The following is an 18,080-nucleotide window of genomic DNA, read 5'->3' as shown; positions in this document are numbered from 1 at the left end:
AATGTAAATAATACGAGAGCTGCGTCCAGAACATCAAATCCCAAATAATAGAAGTAGGCGATTCCCTGTGTGCCAAAAAAAATCGATATTTTCATTTTTTCATTCAAATCGCCGAGTCGCCAACTTCTGTTGACAACAGTGACAAACGTCAGAAAGGATCGACAGCCGGTGTTTTTGGATCCTGGGCAGTAAAAGATTTTGAAATTCTTATATTTTTATAGTTTTAACATTGTTTTCTAAAGTGTGATTAGCATGTCGTCAAAGGAAATCAAAGCCGCCCTCAAGGACGCAAGGGAAGCAGTGAAGAACAAGAAATTTTCGGAAGCCATCAAGTTGTGCAACGTAAGTATTGAATGCTGTTGTGACCCGTCGTCACCTATCGTTGACCAATTACTTTCCTTTGCGAATCCGTAGAAAATCCTCAAGGAAGATGCCGAAAACTACATGGCCCTCCTGCTGATGGGTGCCTGCTATCAGGACACCGACAAAAGGGAAGCGGCTAGTTTCTTGAAGCGAGCCCTTGCTTGCAGTAGCGATCCCACAGTGGCCCTGCAGGGACTGGCCAGCTGTGCCGACGATGCCGACCTTCCGGATGTGTGCGGCAGGCTGCTGGAATTGACTCCGTAAGTTATTGGGTGAGGTGACCATCTGTCCTGGTTTGACTCTAGGCGTCTTGATTTTATTTTGATATTTTAGGATACAGTGACTTAATTTCATATTCGTACTGTTTTCATCAGTTTGTAAAATTTAACCATTAAACCATTAAATTTTAATGGTACACCCGATTCTGTTTTTGCACGGGGGATGCGTATACCGTACAAAAAAAAAATTCAGTTAAAAATTTCAAAAACCGTGCAAAAAAAGTAACAACATTTCTCGACGTTTCATGCAAAAATAAGGTTTTGGCGAAAAAAAATTTATGGAAACTTTTTTTGCACGGCCGTGTAAAAAAAAATCCGTGCTAAAACAGAATCGGGTGTACTTTATTTTGAATTTTAAATATACTTTATTATTAAGAAAAATTATTATTTCCATCTTTGGAATAATGAAATGTACAGACTTCGTGTCTAAAATGTACCAAATTCCATATTCGTACACCTATCAAAATCAAACATACAACATTTAAAACTAAAATTTAATGCTCAATATGATTGCTCAAGTTTTTTATCGCGTTATTCAGATGTAATCGAATACATTTGGACAATTTACAAGCGATCATATATGGAACTTTAATAAAAAATAGCAATAATAATGTGTTATGAGCAAAAACTCATAAATATTGATGGGGTTACGTATAGTATACCATTGGGACATGCTAGTCGTTCTATGCTCATTTCCAATTAAATGGTGAGGAATATATGAAGGTACGGAAAATCATGTATTGCATTATTTAGACACTATACTACTGATTCATGATTACCATTTTTGTAACAATAAAAAGTCGGCTACAAAAATATCAAAATTGTGAATTTATTTCTTTTATTTCATTCTGTTGATTATAGAGACAAGTTTCCCGATTTGCATAAAAAGCTCGAAACCGTCGCACGCAGTGGTTCTCAGTTGGATAAAGTAATTAAGCTATTTGAAAGCGAGATCCATAGCAGTCAAGAGGAACGAACAAAATCCGCTTTCATGTGTCTATCTAAGCTTCTCCTCACGGATCAATCATTGGAGTCAAAATACGAAGCACTGGTGGAAAGGGTTCTTGAGTATGAAACTAATAACGACGACGATCCGTTTCTGAGTGAAAAATTCAAACGTTATTTAAAGCTGCTGCATCGCCTGAAAATGTACGAAAAGCTAGTCGAAAAAGCCGCCCTTATGAATAGGAAATTCCAAAACGATATTTATCCTCTGGAATGGATATGCAAAGCTTATGCGGAAAATTTAGTTACCGACACGCAAATGCAGGCGCTTCTCAATAAGCCCCTTAGTACGACTTTCGAAGAAGCGATTCAGTTGAATCCCTCATCAGCGTTAGCTATGGTCGCTAGAGGAATACTCCATTACCGTTCGGGGGAGCTGAAAGAGGCCGAAACTATGCTGAAGAAAGTTGATACGATCCAACCGAATTGGGATATTTGCCTTAAAGTGCTAGCAAGAATCTACTGTCTCCAGAAAGCGTACGGATTAGCCGAAAGCATATATCGTCAGTTAAAGATCGTGAATGCTAACTATTTTATAGCGCTGATTGAGAATGGTGATCCAGAAAAACTAAAAGAAGCCAGTTCCATCAGTGCAAAGGTTTTTGAAGACCAAAACAGTTCGGAGCTGTCATACTATCAATTAAAACTGAAAATTCTGTTGAACACTGTCGATAATTTTGAAGATGAAGTCGCAGCTTTGAAATCGACTGGCTTAGCTAGTGCAAAACATGATTACCTAACGGCATTACATCTCACTAGGCAAAATAGGATATTAGAAGCACAGACAATTCTGCAAAACCATGAAAACGACTGTGATTGCCTTCTAGAGTTAGCAAGAATATATTATATTAATTTAGACATCGAAAAAAGTTTTGTAAGCGCTCTGAAAGCTACTAAACTAGAGCCTGGAAACGCGAATTGCTTCTACTGGCTAGGTAAACTGTACATTCACAACTCGGATACCGTCCGAGCCCGGAAATGTTTGGAAAAGAGCGTTTCACTCAATCCTAGCCATAAGGAAGCAATCATCTTGCTCAGTTCACTATACCGGACGCTGTCCGAATGGGACGCCAATCACCAGCTACTGCAGAGCACTGTCAGCCTCGTCAATGGCAACGGCTCCTCGTGGGCGCATCTTCAGCTCGGTTTGCATCACCTAGGACGGCAATCGTATGACGATTCGATCGCAGCATTTCGTACGGTGATCCGATACGAAGTGGACAATATTACCGCCTGGGAAGGACTGGCCGACGCCTACATGGGCCGTGGATCCTACACTTCGGCCATGAAGGTGTTTGAGAAAACGGCCGAATTGAAGCCCGATAATCCCTATCCGAAGCTGCAGTTGGCAAATATCAAAAATGTAAGTATGCGAATTTTAATATCTACATTAAACTTATTGATAACATGCACCAAAAAATCGATTTTTTGTTTTGTCTGCTATGCGCTGTGCAGCTTAGTTCATAAATTTAAAAGTAAATGCTTACTGGCATCAAAATAACCATATTTTAAAACCATCTTTTATCGTTTGATGGAATCATGGAGTCTATTGGACTTTATAGGCTGCTATCGGAGCTCGCTGTGCTTAGCGATGTGGCGAAACCATACGTTTATTTTCAATAGGGATCTAATAGATCCTATTTTTAGCAGTTTCGATTCAATTCGACAAGGTTTTATTTTGAAAACTTCTGAGCCCTTATTTCGCAACGATGTGTTCTGTAAATAAGTGTATTTTACTGCAGAGTTTCAGACAATTTAGCCAAATAAAAACTCGATGCCAAAGTGAATAATAAAAGTGTCCAAGTAGTTCTTTACACTAGGAAAATTCTGAAAAAATGCGCAAAATTTAGCAATGCAAAAATTAAACAAATTTAGAGCACTCAATAATCATGGGCATTACGTTTATCAGGCATCGTGAATAAACCACGTGTAGTATGAACTATTTGTTTTTCAGGTTATATAGAATAACATTTGCATTTGAAAAATGGACTTTTTTTCGGATGGTGATACAAAAGCTAAGACTATCCACAATACGAATCATACCGTGCTTTCATTTCGCACCACAGATCTGACAAAAACTTGTTTCAATTGACCTATCGATCGATTCAAAGTCTGTTACAAAATAATCACCGGTGCTGCACTGAGGAAATTGAAAATATGATTGCTACCAGGTATCCAAATGCGGCCTTACTGGTTGTTGGCGCGTTAACCGTGGCCAACTCCGGTGGGGTCGGGTCGAGGTGGACTGTATTTTTCGGATGAAGGGAATCAACAACACTAATTCTACTAGTCACTGTACTTTATTTCACTACTTTTACACTATACTGTTCACTATTCACTTGTACTATTATTGTTCACTTCACTTAGATTGGGTTAAATTCGCGGCGGTTGAAACGAGACTCATTCGACTACGCGAAGAGATCGCGTATTTATAACACCGCGCCACGTGTTCTAGAAACACGCGGAAGCATCTTGAAGCACGTGGAACGGACCTGTGCATGCGTTCACCCGTTGACGTTTGAGCGGTGCCGTGTTATTTATGTGACCATGGAAACCAGTGAATTCGGCACCGCTCAAACGTCAAATTAATGAACTCGTGCATTGGTCCATGGACCGATGCACGAGTTCACTAATTTGATGTTTGAGCGGTGCCGTATTCACTCGTTTCCATGGTAACATAAATAACACGGCACCGCTCAAACGTCAAATAATGAACTCGTGCATCGGTCCATAGTCTCGATGCGCGTAGCTCGGTCACTCAATCATGGAGAGATCAGTTAGTAACTCACGGAGTTCATTCACCAGCTGTGGGAGCTCTCGACCACAGAGGCGTCGGCAGGGTGGGTCGTGTAAGGCTGCACTCGGGTGAGTTTAAGACGCATATGTTTACGGCTCGTTCCGTACGAAACATACTCCCCCCGGTTGACACGAAGTTTCAACAGTATGTTGTTGGGCTTAGGGAGATGTTCCTGACGCTTCATGCTCGTTCTTTTCGACGGGCGGAACCTGGATCGGATAAGGCGAAGTCGTAACTCTGTTGTATCGGTCTTACAAGGCGGACATTCGGTGAATCTCTTGGCATGGATTTCGGCTTCGGAATTCGGTAGGAGGAATTTTCGGTTGGATATGTTGTCGGCAGAGTGGAAATCCTGGCGGCCAGCTTCCTTGGAGTCGGTCGGTATCTTCCTTATGGTATGCTGCTCAATCGTTGTAGAGGTCGGATCAGGCTTTGGAAAATTTAACGATCATTGACACACGAGCCATAAATTCAGCCCATTTAAACGCCTGCATTCATACAACACACATGATATTTACCGTTCGTTGAAGATAACGAGACATGAACTAAAACAAAATAGACACACACCACCCACTGTTTGGTTACGATCACTGTGTGTCAACACTTGTAACATTCGCTGACCCACACTCATTCTGATCAAGAAATAGAGGCGAATATTTCTTATTTTCTATGCTATGTTTGCAACCAAAGGGGTGTTCAATGGTCCAATAGATTATAGTTAGGCTGTTAAAGGCTGCATTATCTGAAAATATGAAAGTTATTACCAATTTTATGCAAAACATAAATCACCCGAATGGTTCGCTACTGTTTCAGTCTGTGAGAGTTGCTGCTATTGAACGCTCTCGTGTCACGTACCAAACGAGAGAGTGAATGTTTACATTCACAGGACTCTCCGAATGCGATGTGCCACGAACTGCTATGGTTCGCGAACTGTTACACTCTCCGAATATGGTTCGATCGGCTTATTCTAATCGATATCCAAACACTGGGTCGAACGATCTATGGTGGAGTGCGATGTGTCGGGAACTTGATGGCTTGATGTTGGTGCATCTTCCTGTTGGTCTAATTGGCAAAAGTCTAACTCGTTACTCTCGGAATGGAACTGTGGTCGTTCTGGACTGTTGTTGTCCGGTAACTGCAGTGTGGCTGCTAGGTTTGGTATTTGCTGAATTTTCAATCTATGTCCAGTGCGTTGGTAGGTTATGTTGGATTGAATATCGTGTTTTCCCTTAACTGGTGGACGCGGATCTGGAATCGGGTACTGTCGTTGTACTTTGAAGTGCTTCGGATGTGATTCGGATGACTTTCGAATTGTGAGCTCAAAATTCTCCATCGGATGGCTTCTCGGATGTGCGTGGTTCGGTAGTTCGTGGTTGTCTTGTATAAGAAGACAACCAAATAAGAAATCTGGTTTGGCTTCTCCTCTACTGCGGGTGCTAAAAAATAAAGCTTTTTCCAGTTGGCGCGATAGTCATCGACAGTAGGGATCGGATCGTTGAACGGTTGTTGTTGTGGATTCGGAGCTCTAGCGGGACTCTTTTCTTGGGTGATTATCAGATCTTCGATCGTCGTGCGTACAATATTGTATCAGTCTTCAAAGTTGGCGAATACTTTCTCCTGTGGTTGTAGAGCGGTATCTGGAACGGTCGCTATGACCAAGCTGTGTACGGCGCAGAACTCAGCGTAGGCGTCCTTAATGTTTTTCAAGTACGTCCTGAGTCGAGATATGCTCACCTGATCCTTGGCGGTAGCAAGTGCGCTTTGCACTCGCTCTAGTTTCTGGCCTACGTGTGAACGTTGACGGAAAAGTGACGAAAACTCTTTCGACGTGTTCGTATCAACTGTTGACTTCAAATCGGCGTGTCGTTCGTATGAAGCAGTATCTTGATCGTTCGGTTCAACGGTTCCAGTTACTGCTACAGCAACGGATCTAATTTTCGGCGTGAAACTCTGCTGCATAGCGTCTTGTGTTGCGATTCGGTACTCCATGACCTTGGGATTCGTGTCGGGTCAAAACAGTCACTATGAGCTGAAATTTTTCGGCGTTTTTCGGGTGTCGAACAAACACGTTGACAGATACACGTCCTGGTCGAAGCACCACGAAGACGTGTAGAATAGTCGGGTTACGGTTCCTCCTATTGCTACACGCAATGGGAAAGTGTCACAGAACGTGTCGGTGATTCGTGTTGGGCAGCGGAACGAATGTCTCCCTCCTGGGCGACACACGTCTCGGTATGGGTACCGCGCAAGCTTGTCGGATAAATGAGCGGCATGGGTGAATAGCTGACTCCTCTTGCATTACACGTTGTGGTCAGAACACCACGGGAACGTGTAGGATTGGACGGTGAAACGGATACTACTATCCTCGGTTGAACACGTCCCGCAGACGTGTCGGATGAGCGGCGATGATAGTGAACACGGTGTGGTACAGGCACCACAGAACCGTGTCGGAATGGGCGGCAAATCTACTATTCTCCTCGGCGATACACATCCCGGTATAGGCACCGCGCAGAAGTGTCGGATAAGCGGTGGCGATAGTGATCTACTACACGTTGTGGTTTGGAATACAAGTGAACGTGTCGGTTTGGGCGGCAACAATGAACAACCAACTCCTCTCGAAAATACACGTTTGGGCGCACAACCAGGCAAACGTGCCGGAAATTCTCGAGATGAGCGGCGGCGTTGGTGGTTGATCACTTCCTCGGGCGGGTGGTACAACACGTCTTGGTGAGGGCACCAAGCAGACGTGTCGGCTAAACGATCGGATTCAGTGAACAGCTGGAACACGGTGTGTTACATGCACCGCCGAACCGTGTCTGGTCCACAACCAGGCAAACGTGCCTACTCGCGGTGAGTAGCGGTGTTGATAAATTATCACTTCTTAGGGCGGGTGGTACACGCCTTGGTGAGGGCACCAGGTGGACGTGTCGGCGGCAATGGCTAGCAGAATCCTCCTTGGAATACACGCTCTGGTATGAGTCACCACGCAAGCGTGCCGGAATAGCTCTCGACAAGCGGCGGAAGTGTCGATTCCTTTCCTACGGCGGGTGGCGCTGGATCCGGCTCGAAGGACCGCTATGATGGCGCGTTAACCGTGACCATCACGGCGTTAACCATGACCGTGGGTTGGGTCGGGGTGGACACCACTGATTCTACTAGTCACTGTACTTTATTTCACTACTTTAACACTATACTGTTCACTATTCACTTGTACTACTACTGTTCACTTCACTTAGATCGGGTTAAATTCGCGGCGGTTGGAACGAGGCTCACTCGACTACGCGAAAGGATCGCGTATTTATAGCACCGCGCCACGTGTTCTCACGCGGAAGCTTCTTGAAGCACGTGGAATAGTCGCGATGCGCGTAGCTCGATCACTTACTCATGGAGTGATCAGTTGGTAACTCACGGAGTTCATTCACCAGCTGTGGGAACTCTCGACCACAGAGGCGTCGGCCGGGTGGGTCGTGTAAGGGGCTGCACTCGGGTGAGTTTAAGACGCACATGTTTACGGCTTGTTCCGTACGGAACACCGTATACGGATGGATCTAGATCTTTATCAGCATGTGGAAACTTTCCCCAACGGTGTTGGTGTTCCAAGCCGAACTGTTAGGCACTTATCGAGCTTTAGAGCCCATAGAAGCAGGAATATCAGTGATTAGAATTTCTCATCCTGTCGGATAGCCTTAGCAGATTAACAAGCCTAGCTAACCGAAAGCTTTAACCAAAACTACTGCCATTACAGCCTGGTAATTTTTTTCATTCGACATCGTCAACCCCTCTAAACGCAAAGCAGTGAGCATTTGGCAGGAAGTTTAGAGCAACGGTTCTGAAAGGACATTCTGTCACAGTATCCCACCGTGGTGGTTTTCTTGTAACTTTAACCTTCGTCAAATCATGACTCTTTCCAAATTAATTATCAACCATTCAGGAATAGCCGCTCGTCTCAAGAGTAACGACATTATATAAGACGATAATTGCGATTGTGGAGACGGAGCTTTATCACCTGATATTCACATGTACACGGCTCACCGTCAAGAACTTTGAAGAGCCGTTATCAAGGAACGAGTTGCTCAGGCTGTGGGCGACTAAACTATGTTGTATAACAAGAGACTTCTAACTTTTTCTGGACTGCACAACAAAGATTTTACCACTGAAAACTACAGTCAACTCTCCCTTACTCGATATTCCGATCTCGGTATCGAGTTATAGAACTATAGTAAAAGTAGATTTGCATGGCTAATTCGATGGTTCCTTGGATCGCAGTTGCACTGGTTTTGTAAGGAGGTATCGACTAACTCGATGGTCCCTTCTAGCATAATATGCTCACAACACTAGGTAGGACTACCCCAACTAATTGTCGTATTTGCAAGATTTATAACTCCATAACACTGCATTAATAACTCTATTAATAACTTTCTTCAACAACTAACAGCAACATTTTTACAATCAACGTGGGAAACGTGAGTCGTATGTACCATATTGAGCCGGACCATGTCAACGTTACGGACTATTTAGATGTCATCAATAAAGGTAAAAGTATTAATTATAATATGTCTGTATAGGCTTTGTTTCGTTTGATGAATGTTTTGTAAATCTACAATTGAAATTTTCTTTTTATAATCAAAAATAGTCCTGCTGCAGGACTACTTTTGATTACAAAACTAACAATTTAAATTTCAATGAAGCACACAGTTAAATTAACAATCAAAATTAAATCGAAAATATATCGTCAGTTGAAAACACAATATGTCGCCATGTCACAATTGTGTAGCAGAACAGTGTTTCGTGCAACATGCTCGCCAGATGATGATGGTGTAAACTATGCGATGAATTTTAATGAAATTTGTTCTAAATGTTACGTCTATCTCGGGGATGGGACTCGATCCCAGGTCCTCGGCGTGTGACGGCTGTATGGCCAAGGAAGTTTCCACCACGAAAAGATCATGAACCATCCAATAATTGAACCTGGGAAGCTTGACTTTGCGTTATAAAGAACTCTCCCTTACTCGATATTCCATGTATCGATATCGAGTTAGAGAACCATTATAAAAGTTGGTTTTCCTGGCTACCTTGATGGGCCCTTGGATCGCAGTTGCATTAGCTTTGTGTTCTGTAACACATTGTTCCCAAGCACGAAGGTCTTTCATATATCGAGTTATGGAAAGATGACTGTTGCGGCAAATGTAATGTAAATAAGACATAATATGACTCCCTAGATCGAAAACGAAACAAAAAAATATTATTAAAGGGTTTAATGGAAGTACTTTTACTATCATATTGAAGGGTTCATTTAGTAACTCTAGAGCACACAAGATTTCAAAGGGTTTAATGGTTTATTCTAACTTAAAACTTAACACATTCTAGGTCCTCAAACAACATCGAGATGCGATTCCTCTATTCGTTGAGCTGCTCACTAGCAACGACAAATATTTTCCTGCACTCAAAGGAATGGCGGAAGCTCATGCTGGTCTCTGCTATCATTACCTAGGAAACAGGCTTTTAGGAAGAAGTCGCGAACACGCGCAGAATTGTGTAGATTACCTAACTCGGTTGGTATCGGTTTTTAGCCATTTATTTGAATCACTGAAAGGTAACTAGTTTTTTGTCGTTTCAGAGCTATAAAAATCAAACCAAATTTCGTATGCCTGTGGAAGATGCTAGGAAATATGCTGGATACTGTCGCTGAATTCCCCAATCCAAGATCGCAACTTTTAGTAGAAGGAAGTTTGGCTGGTGTCACGCATCGTAGGCAAGCTTTGCTAGAGGGTGAAAAAATCTATGAACTGGCCAGTAGAAGCTATAGCCGAGCAATAAAACTCAACCAGGAAGACAGTTTGCTCTGGTATGAGCTGGCCTTTAATCAGTATCGTCGGGCCTTACGGTTTAGTTTTTCCCAAGACGACAGCAGAAAACTTATGCAATCTGCTGTGGAAGCAGCCAAGCAGTCAATCAAACTGGAACCCAGTCGGTGGGAGAATTGGAACCTGTTGGGCGTGATATGTGCCTCAAAGGAAATCAATAATCTTGCACTGGCTCAACATTGCTTCATCGAAGCCATTTCTTTAGATAAAAAATCAGCCGCCCTAGGATGGTCCAATCTCGGGGTGATGTATCTACTTCAAGGTTCCACCAGTTTAGCGAATAAAGCATTCGGGAGGGCGCAACAAACTGATACAACGTATATGAACGCCTGGATTGGGCAAGCCTTGATCGCAGAGCAGATTGGACAGGCGGATGAAGCAATGGACTTGTTTAGACATTGTACACAACTGGGCTACCATCCTGAATCATCTTTGGGATATCCACATTGGGTTTGTTCAGTGATGAATGATGACGATTACCGGAAAAATAAGCACTATAAATTTGCCATTGACAATATGCATGCTTTGCCCGTGTCGCACGATTCGATCGTTAGACATTGCGCTGATAAGGATGATGATGCTTCTGTAGAAGCTTTGTGCTTCTTAGGTAACATCAGTAATCGCCTTGGTTTGTGGAAAACTGCCTCGGATGCTTTTCAAAATGCGGTCAGGAAAGCAAGTGGCACCCAGAAGGATCAAATATTGTGTGATTTAGGATTCTGTTTGCTGAAGCAGAAAAAATACGTTGAAGCAATCGAATGTTACCAACAAGTGGGGGAATCTACCTATCTTGCTGTGATCGGGAAGGCGCTTGCCTTCTTCAAAGCTGGACAGTTTCAAGAGTCTTACGCCGAATACGAGAGTGCTTTGAATTGGCTGGCTGGCACCGATATGGAGAAAGCTTACGTTTTGATAGCCATGTCGGCTATGGTTTATGCATTCCAGGGCGAAGCAGATGCCAAAACAATTCTATTCCAATGGTAAGTTTTTGCTGAGCGATATATCGAACTTTGTATGGGCCTGTTCACAAACTTCATAACGCTGAAGGGGCTGGGTGGGTTTCAACGAAATGTTACAACTCATACAAAATTCGTAAACATATTTCTCGCGTTTAGTATCATACAAGCGTGTCTGCATTGATCGATTTCTATTCGTCGATTTTCTCGTTTGTTTTTTTTATAAGTTGTTAAGAGCAGTTTTTTTCGCCGTGCGAATGCTCGCAGCTTCCAAATTGATCGCATTCTATACCTTGACAAAAAAATATGCGCAAGCAGTCCTCTCAACTCGCTGTGAATTCCACTATTCGTTCAAGGTGGCGCTTCTTAAAAAAATGGACTTTCTGTTAATATTTTGGCTTGTTGGCTAACAAGGAGTCCACCTATTTGAGTTAACCAGCACGCTTCTAATCTGATCATATTCAAACGAACAGTGACATAAAACATTAATTTTAACGATATGTGACTAGTGTAAATCTTATAAATCATATAAATCTTGTTACTAACTTTACGCAAACATTTTCAGCATCACTCTACCTGCTCCGCCCATAGAAGCTCTCTTCGCTGCCTGTGCCCTTGGATTGCTACATAACGACACTGTGCTTACAGAGCTAGTCATTAAGGAATTGCGAAAACACGAAAACGATATCAAACATGGCCATCATGTGGTATATTTAGTTTCGCAGTTCTATTTCAATAATGTAAGTCATTTAATTATTTGCTGAACATTCTGAAAACCCTAATACTTATTAATCACATTCCAGAAGCAAAAGAGTAAATCTTTGGCCTATTTGGTGTCTCAAGTGCACAAATTTCCGGATCGACCCAAACTTCGTCAGATTTTGGCCGTATCACTGCTGAAAAATCATCGAACTCCGAAGAAAAATCTGGTCGTGGCAAGTAACATAGCGGAAAGCGCCCTGGTTCTTGATTTGCAAGACAGACAGCGCAGCACAATCGCCAGAGATGCCGCCAAATGGCTGGCGGTGGCTAGCGAAGCGGTACGGCCCGTAAACGAACATCGGCGGAGAATACTGGCCCAAAAGGCAATTCACGTGGATCCCACATGCAAGGAAGCGTGGAGCTCGTTGATTCGAATTTTGAATCCGAAAAAATAAGCTAAAATGGTGACAGAAGTACAGTTTAACGCATGCGTTTTTTATAGTTTTTGTATTTCAATAAATAATGATTTTCAATATTTTCTTATATACAAACGAGCAGTTTATATCACAGACATGTATGTGCTTTAACGTGGTAAAACTATTGATGAATCAACAAACTATTAACACCAGTTGTTGAATTCCGGCGCACATTTTCTTCCATAACTGACCAGCAAGGAAATTTTCTTTCCTTCGAAGAAAATACGCGCCGAAATTCGCCTACAGGCATGCCCAATAATGTACGGCCCGCGGCTTCATTTTGTGCGGCCCGCTTATTTCTTTTAAAAAGATTAAATAAAAGAAATCTGTCCCATAACATCGTTTATTATCATTCACAATCTTTGTAAATAATAAGCTGTTACAAGGTTTTGAAGTTTTAAAATTCACACGTATACGATGAAACACGTGTTTAATGTACAAATTGAAACTGCGAAAAGAAACCACGTGCTCCAGTGGGGATTATCATTCTGTGATTCGGCCTTTTGAGATTCGGCCTTTTGTGGTAGGTTAGAAAGTATTCCGCCTTCTGTGATTCGGCCTTTCGTATGTTTCCGCCTTATGTGTTTTCGGCCTTTTGTGATTCAGCGTTTTGTGGTAGACCCGCTACTGTGGGGATCGAACCCGCGACTCCATATTCGCTAGATGGGCGCTTCAATCTACAAGTTGCGGTGTATTTTAACAGACTCCTGAGCATGAATTCTTTACCTGCGAAAAATATACCAAATTTAAGACAGGATCCCCGCATGAATTTCACTGAAAACACGGGAATGTTTGAATTCTAAAACATGATTTTTAAATTAAAAAATGAGTTTTCATGCAGTTCTAAATCCCATCTATTTTTTCACAAAATCTTATACACAGAGTTCTCACAAAATTTGGAACTTCATTTTAAGGAAATCCTGCTAGATGAGACGAAACCCTATAATCTTTTTTAACAGAATTCAAAGAATGTTTTTCAATTAATTTTAGTTAACCAATAAAAAATTTAAATTGCTGTGCTGAAAAAATAAGGCCCGCCACACAATATTGCATATGAGATTTGGCCCGCGATCAAAAAAAGGTTGGTCAGGCCTGACTTATGTCGTTTTCGTTTTTAGGAACTGGGTCGGTGATCGACACATAAACAAACCAACGTCAAGCAAATTGTGGTTCGGTCGAACCTGAACGGGGTTGGGGTTGAAACTGTGATTCAGAACGGGTTGCGCCAGTTCCAACCTAGGTTCAAAAACAAATTCGACATTAGTATATTAGAAATATTTGTTTTTTAAGCACTTTTTATAAAAACGTCGTTTTAGCGACGCATCGAAGTATCGAAAACACTTAAGTAAACTACATATTAAAATAAACAAGCTTCTATCTTTCATAACGTTTTAACAAGTTCTTATTGAAACTCAAATTAAAGAAATGCTAGAGGTTCTTCTCACATTCATGGTTTCAAAATTTACTCTTCTCAGTTCTTCTGGTTTGTAAAAAACATTTAAATGTTTAAAAACAAAAAAAGCTCTCTAAGCTGAGAAGCAGGCTCTATCCCAGTTGAGACGTAATATTAGAATGAAGATAGCAACGCCACAGAGAACAGACATGGAGCCTCGAACAAAATTTCATCAAAATCATGTGTAAAGGTTAGAGTCAATCATCAGCGCCGCCAACGCAGACAGCGCGACATACAAACTCGTTTCGACCACACGATGGCACTAGTGAACGTCAACATACATTGGCACACAAAGCAACGCTAGCGACAAGTGGCAATTTTTGATGGTGACACTAGCGCCAAACTGTAAAAAGCGGCAAAATTGAAGCTCCTATATTCAGATCACAGCGCCGCGTAACAGGAGCATAACGATATACTTTGAAATGACCAGTACAAAGCTTTACACACGCTGACGAATAAAGACAAACGTCTGTTCTCTGTGGCAACGCTATCTATTTATTGTGTATTTCTTTCACTATGGACCGATGCACGAGTTCACTAATTTGACGTTTGAGCGGTGCCGAATTCACTTGTTGCCATGGTTACGTAGATAACACGGCACCGCTCAAAAGTCAAATAGTGAACTCGTGCATCGGTCCATAGGCCTATTCACAAGACGTTTTAAATCAGCTGATCGGGAAGCTCTTTGACAGTTCTATGAAAATAACAGGCCCGTGTTAGCACCGGTCCTCCACCGATGTAAACAAATGCATAGACGGACCTGTCACATGAAAAGGCCTGTGCGGTTTCATAAGTGCAAAAATCCGAATAATAGTGCGGGATTGCATCGCATCATGTTGATGTCTTCAGAGCACTTACTCTTTGGACTGCGAAGAATAACCCCGCTGAAGACACCGACTCGATTTAATGCAATCGCGCACTTGTGAAAACTTCTGCGATAGTCCAGTGGTGAAAGAAATGCTCAATATCTATCACTCAAAATGATCCAAACGTCATTGTTACGTGAAAACATACGTGATTTTTTTTCCATCGCACTTCTCACGTAGCTCTTACGTAAATCATAGGTAGCCCAGAATGAACGCATGAACTTTGGAAGTTCGTCCATTCCACCGTCGCTGAACGTAAGAGCTACGTGGATTTTCCGGTAGCCTTTACGAAGCGTTTCAATAGGACCTAGATGGTTTTGCATTAAATTTAACTGTAATAAAGACCAATCTTATTTCTAACAGTCTTTGGAAGAAAACTAATTTAAAAAAAAGACACCGACACGTTAATGCTTCCAGTGGGCATTTTGCCCTTTGAAGGAAGCTTATAGCACCACACTAGACAACGGACTAGCAATTTCCAATTGGAAAATGTAAACAAACTTGATAGATTGTGATATTTTTATTGTCAATCTAAGCATTTTAAATCCTGCACTCAGAAATAAAAATAGTCACAGAATTACTAAAGTTTATGCATTAATGACTATTTTCTATCTGCCTCTCTTTCATTCTGCTGTGAACTTTCACACTAACTGTCATTTCGACTGGGTTGAAGCTTAGCGATGCTTCAACCCAGGTGAATTGACAAATAGGAATAAAATTCCCTGCAGAATGAAAGAGAGGCAAATAGATAATAGTCATAAATTGTATGTCTTGTTTTAGTCTTTGCGAGCTATAATTGATAGAGGTTATAAATCAGGTATAAAATATTAAGTAATGCAGGAATTCTTCGGTATTCAAAGCATATTTACCTTGAAATCAATCTTACACAGTGTTTAAAGCAGCAGCAGCTTCTGAAGTTCTTCAAAAATCAAACGGGCGCCATCTTAGGATTTGAGCTCAACACCGAATGTACGTACACTATGCAAATGTCAAAATGAACTTAGGCACCTACGTGAATTCCACGTAAGTGCGATAGGTAACCTCCGTAAACATTACCGAGTCACTATTTGGTGGTTATGAATGGTTTAGTGATCTTTATCTTAGCCAGGTGAAGTGGAGGCAAAATGAATTTAGAATGATCTACGTGATTTTTCACGTAGCAATGACGTTTGGATTTTTTTGAGTGATAGTTTTTGAGCGCTATTTCGCTGTACGACGAAATTTATCTGTTTATCTGTGCTTTAGGGTCTTTTGAAATATTCGGCTATAGCCTACAGAAAAGTGTCGATGTTTTATCACAATCGAAAATGTTTCGATGATCGCCCAATTCTACATTTAAAAAACAATACACTCTGATAAAAAGTCATTCAATGCTGTTTACCAGAGTGGATCTAGATAAGAGTGGCGTCAATGTCAAAATTGGAACAGCGGCGAACTGTCATTTCCATACAAATCCGCGTTCCAATCGAGCAGGAGACCTGTCAAAACTGGAACATGACGTCACTCTTGTTTACAGGCACTCTACTGTTTACCACAGACAAACAGACGTAACACTTAGAACAAATCTCGATCAAAATTATAGTCACGAGGACATGTACGCCCAATGCAAAAATCAGCGTGTTTGGCCGACGGGCCAACAGATGGCGGTAGTGTGTAAACGTCAAACACGAACAAAAACGAAGCAAGCGCTGCGGGTGGCGGATTGGCCACCTAACATATTTTTGAATCGAGCGTTAAAAAGGTGGTCGATGGACAATGATGAGAGTGTGACGTCTGTTTGTCTGTGTGTTTACCTTCAAAAACGTGATTTCAGGTATCATTATAGAACCATTTCGGAATACATTTGCCTTTTTTTTCTAAATAACAACTACGTGTATATTGAACTTATTGGATTCATATAAATTCAATTTACATGTATAAAATTTTCCCTTGAAATTAAACTTATTTTTTGAGTTAGATTAGTTCGAATAATGACCTAGTTTCGAATAGCGTGTACTCTGTCTGCAAACAACATAACTAGGGTTGTCGCAAAATCTAAATTAATCGATTAGTTGGTAATCGATTACAGTCCAAGAATATCGATTAACGATAACGATTAATCGACTAGTATTTTTCGATTAATCGAATTAATCGACATTTTTTCTGTAAATATGAGTTCTTACTGCTATAAGGTACACCGGAGTAGGCTAAAACGGGTGGGCAAAATGAAATACTAAGTTTTAAACATGATGACAATAAGTGTTAGCAGGTTTTTCGTTCCTTAAAGTTGGTTTCATTTGTTAGCACAATGTTTCTGTAGTAAAATTTTAAATGATTACGAAATTTTACATTTCATGTAATCCCAGCCGTTTCAACTTGCCCGAAATTTAATTGAAAATCGGCCAGAATTTCCTCATGTTTTGTATTATTTGTTACTACAAGATTTCCATGAAGTCTACCGATAATTTCTCAACAAATTCATCATGAAACTCCTTCCAGGGTTTCTTTAGTAAAAACAACAAGTATTATTCCTGAAATTCTTTGAAGAATACCTGTAAAAACTCATCAATTAGGATGTATCAATGTACATCTGAAAACTCCTCCTGGAATTGACAATTTTTTTTTTCTTTCGGAATTTCTCCAGTTATTTCTCCTGGATTTTCTTCAAAAATTTCCACCAGATTGTTTCCTGGAATTCTTACAGGAAATACTCCAAGAATTTCTCCAAGAAATCCGAGGAAAAGTTTTTATTAAATGCCCTGGTTGAAATCGCTGAAGAAATCTCTTAGTAACGTCTGGGGCTCATTCACATGTTTCATAACGCTGAAGGGGGTGGGTGGGTGTCTTCAAGATGTTACAGGTCATACAAAATTCGGAAAATATTCTTACAAAACGCGTTATGAGGGGGTGGGTGGCAGTGTTGACCAGACTCATTTCCCCGAAATTCGAATTGTGAAGCCATGAACTGTTATAACTGTGCGTTGTATTCCTGAGATAGAGGGGGAGGTGGTTGGGCTTGAGTGTTGCACATGGGATCCGACAGTTTCGATCTCGGTGAGCCGCAATTCAAGTTTCGGTGAAATGATTCGCACTCACTCACTCACTCATTTCATTTCACCGAAACATGAATTGTGGCTCTCTGGGGTCAAAATTGATCGATTTTGTGTGCAGTACTCAAGCTTAACCATCTGCTTTTCTATCTTAGGAGGATAGAGCATGGTTGTAGTAGTTCGTGGCTTCGTAGTTCGGAAAATGTTATTTTCGGGGAAATGAGTCTGAACAACACTGGTGGGTGGGTGTTGAAAATGGTCATTTTTGGCGTTATGAAATTTGTGAATAAG

General features: G+C 41.4%; 1 protein-coding gene across 2 annotated transcripts; it reads left to right on the top strand.

Annotated features, from left to right (window-relative positions):
- Positions 1–73: 73 nt before the first annotated feature.
- LOC5579945 (tetratricopeptide repeat protein 37) lies at positions 74–12,500 on the top strand. 2 transcript variants are annotated; one of them, XM_021848700.1, is made up of 8 exons: positions 74–188; positions 243–342; positions 415–623; positions 1,503–3,009; positions 9,811–9,995; positions 10,061–11,287; positions 11,829–12,003; positions 12,067–12,500. In XM_021848700.1, the coding sequence occupies exons 2-8, from the start codon at positions 253–255 to the stop codon at positions 12,418–12,420; spliced, it is 3,747 nt and encodes a 1,248-aa protein (XP_021704392.1). In that variant the 5' UTR covers positions 74–188; positions 243–252; the 3' UTR covers positions 12,421–12,500. The 2 variants fall into 2 exon arrangements, with proteins under 2 accessions (XP_021704392.1, XP_021704391.1); XM_021848699.1 differs by having other exon boundaries at positions 120–342.
- The last annotated feature ends 5,580 nt before the right edge of the window (positions 12,501–18,080 follow it).

This window comes from Aedes aegypti, chromosome 3, assembly GCF_002204515.2.
Source record: "Aedes aegypti strain LVP_AGWG chromosome 3, AaegL5.0 Primary Assembly, whole genome shotgun sequence".
NCBI classification, from domain to species: domain Eukaryota; kingdom Metazoa; phylum Arthropoda; class Insecta; order Diptera; family Culicidae; genus Aedes; species Aedes aegypti.
The sequence above is the reverse complement of the archived record's forward strand: the minus strand, read 5'-3'. Positions and strand labels throughout refer to the sequence as shown.